Genomic DNA, 1,545 nt, shown 5'->3' on the forward strand with positions numbered 1-1,545 from the left:
CTATCGGAGACAGGGGAATACTACTAAGCAGAAAGAGAAGGCGAGTTCATATTATTGCCAATTTAATGCAAGAAAAATAAAGAGAGTGGAGTGGGCGATGCCAAAGGCAGAAGAAAGAAAGGCCGTAAACCAAAAGGCCTGTCTCGCTCTCTCTCGTGGGAATTGACTTTGAATTTCGAATATTTCAGTATCTATTTTCATTGCGGCCAAAAACGGAGAGACGATTCCGTGTATTGCGATGCCAGCATCAACGAAAATAGATGCCCAAATGGAAGTGCAAACATCTCTGAGGGGAGTGGTGGAGTGTCGGGCGTGTGGCCGTGTGTCTTCTGTCAGTGTGTGATTGGATATTGCTTGCTGCTTTCTGCTCGATGGCTGCCCCTAGAGCACGAGGTGCAGGCGTATCTGGAACACCAGCTGCTCGACGGTCTTCTTCAGGAGCGCCGCCAGGGACAGAATGAATCCCAGGATGCTGAGGGAGAACAGCCAGGGCGTGGTCATGAGCACGGCAAAGAAGACGAGCGTCTCGTCGCCCCGGGCATTGGCCATGCGCCACAGCAACTGGCGCTGGATGGTGCACAGCTTGAACTTGCTGTTCCACAATCGGTGGCGCTTCGAGCCGACGGTTTCGTTGAAGCCCAGTCTTCTCGACCAGCCAGAACACCGCGCAGCACAGCAGTTGCAGCACCAGCAGCACGACCTTGACCACAGCGGTCTCCAAGACGAGGTGGTACAAGGCCACCATGCGCTGACGGTGCTCCGGCTGCATTGTGGAGAGCACGACTGCGCCGAGGGAATCCAGCGGGGAGACCCTGGGGAAGGGCCGTCGGAGAGCTCCTCCCACTCCGAGTCCGACTCGGTGCGCTCTATCGAGCTGAACTCGCTCTGGCTCTGACAGGTCTGGCTCTGACAGGAGCACGACTCCTCTTGGTCCTCCTCGGTGGGCATCGAGTCGCCCTCGTAGTCGCCCTCGTAGCGGCAGTCGGAGTACTCTTCGTGGGGGTCGTCGTAGTACTCTCCGCGGCTGTCCGGAGAAGCGCCGCCTGTCCAGAGGGAGCTCAACACGGGCGGTGGTCCCATCGAAGCCATCTGTGGCACAGCATTGAATCTGCAGGGGAGCCGGGGGTAAGTTATGTCCTGGGGGGAAGGGGAGTCTGGGCTGCTGCCGCTCACCCATCTGAATCCCCATCGGAGGGAAGGTGGGGGGGTGAGCGTGACCTATTGGACCCATTGGGCGGGACAGCAGAGGACTGGTGTGGATTTGGCCTAGGAAGGGCATCGCATTGAGTCCATTCTTGTCGGCGGAATCTTCGGGGGGACCTGCAGCCCCGGCTGCTGCTGCTGCTGCTCCCATGGATCCGAAAATCCCCCGCGAGCGGGTGAATGGGGAACGTGGATTGTTAATAGTTGGATTCATCTTATTCCAGCACCTGTGAGGAAATATTCGTTCATGGGCTTTGTTTTGTATTTGTATTTTTATTTACTTTATGTTCGATGTGTTGTGCCGCTCTCTCCAGATATTCGTACTGAATGATTTCCAGAGCC

General features: G+C 56.3%; 1 protein-coding gene across 1 annotated transcript; it reads right to left on the bottom strand.

Moving 5' to 3' along the window:
- Positions 1 to 367: 367 nt before the first annotated feature.
- LOC117194357 lies at positions 368 to 1,182 on the bottom strand. The gene is made up of 2 exons (XM_033398922.1): positions 1,174 to 1,182; positions 368 to 1,108 (listed from the first exon to the last, which is right to left on the bottom strand). The coding sequence occupies exon 2, from the start codon at positions 1,087 to 1,089 to the stop codon at positions 382 to 384; it is 708 nt and encodes a 235-aa protein (XP_033254813.1). The 5' UTR covers positions 1,090 to 1,108; positions 1,174 to 1,182; the 3' UTR covers positions 368 to 381.
- Positions 1,183 to 1,545: the final 363 nt, after the last annotated feature.

The sequence above is a fragment of the Drosophila miranda genome (genome assembly GCF_003369915.1).
Source record: "Drosophila miranda strain MSH22 chromosome Y unlocalized genomic scaffold, D.miranda_PacBio2.1 Contig_Y3_pilon, whole genome shotgun sequence".
NCBI classification, from domain to species: domain Eukaryota; kingdom Metazoa; phylum Arthropoda; class Insecta; order Diptera; family Drosophilidae; genus Drosophila; species Drosophila miranda.

Bases quoted from the DNA above. Each gene is read 5' to 3' on its own strand.
- LOC117194357 (XM_033398922.1), bottom strand. From the start codon at position 1,089: ATGGCTTCGATGGGACCACCGCCCGTGTTGAGCTCCCTCTGGACAGGC.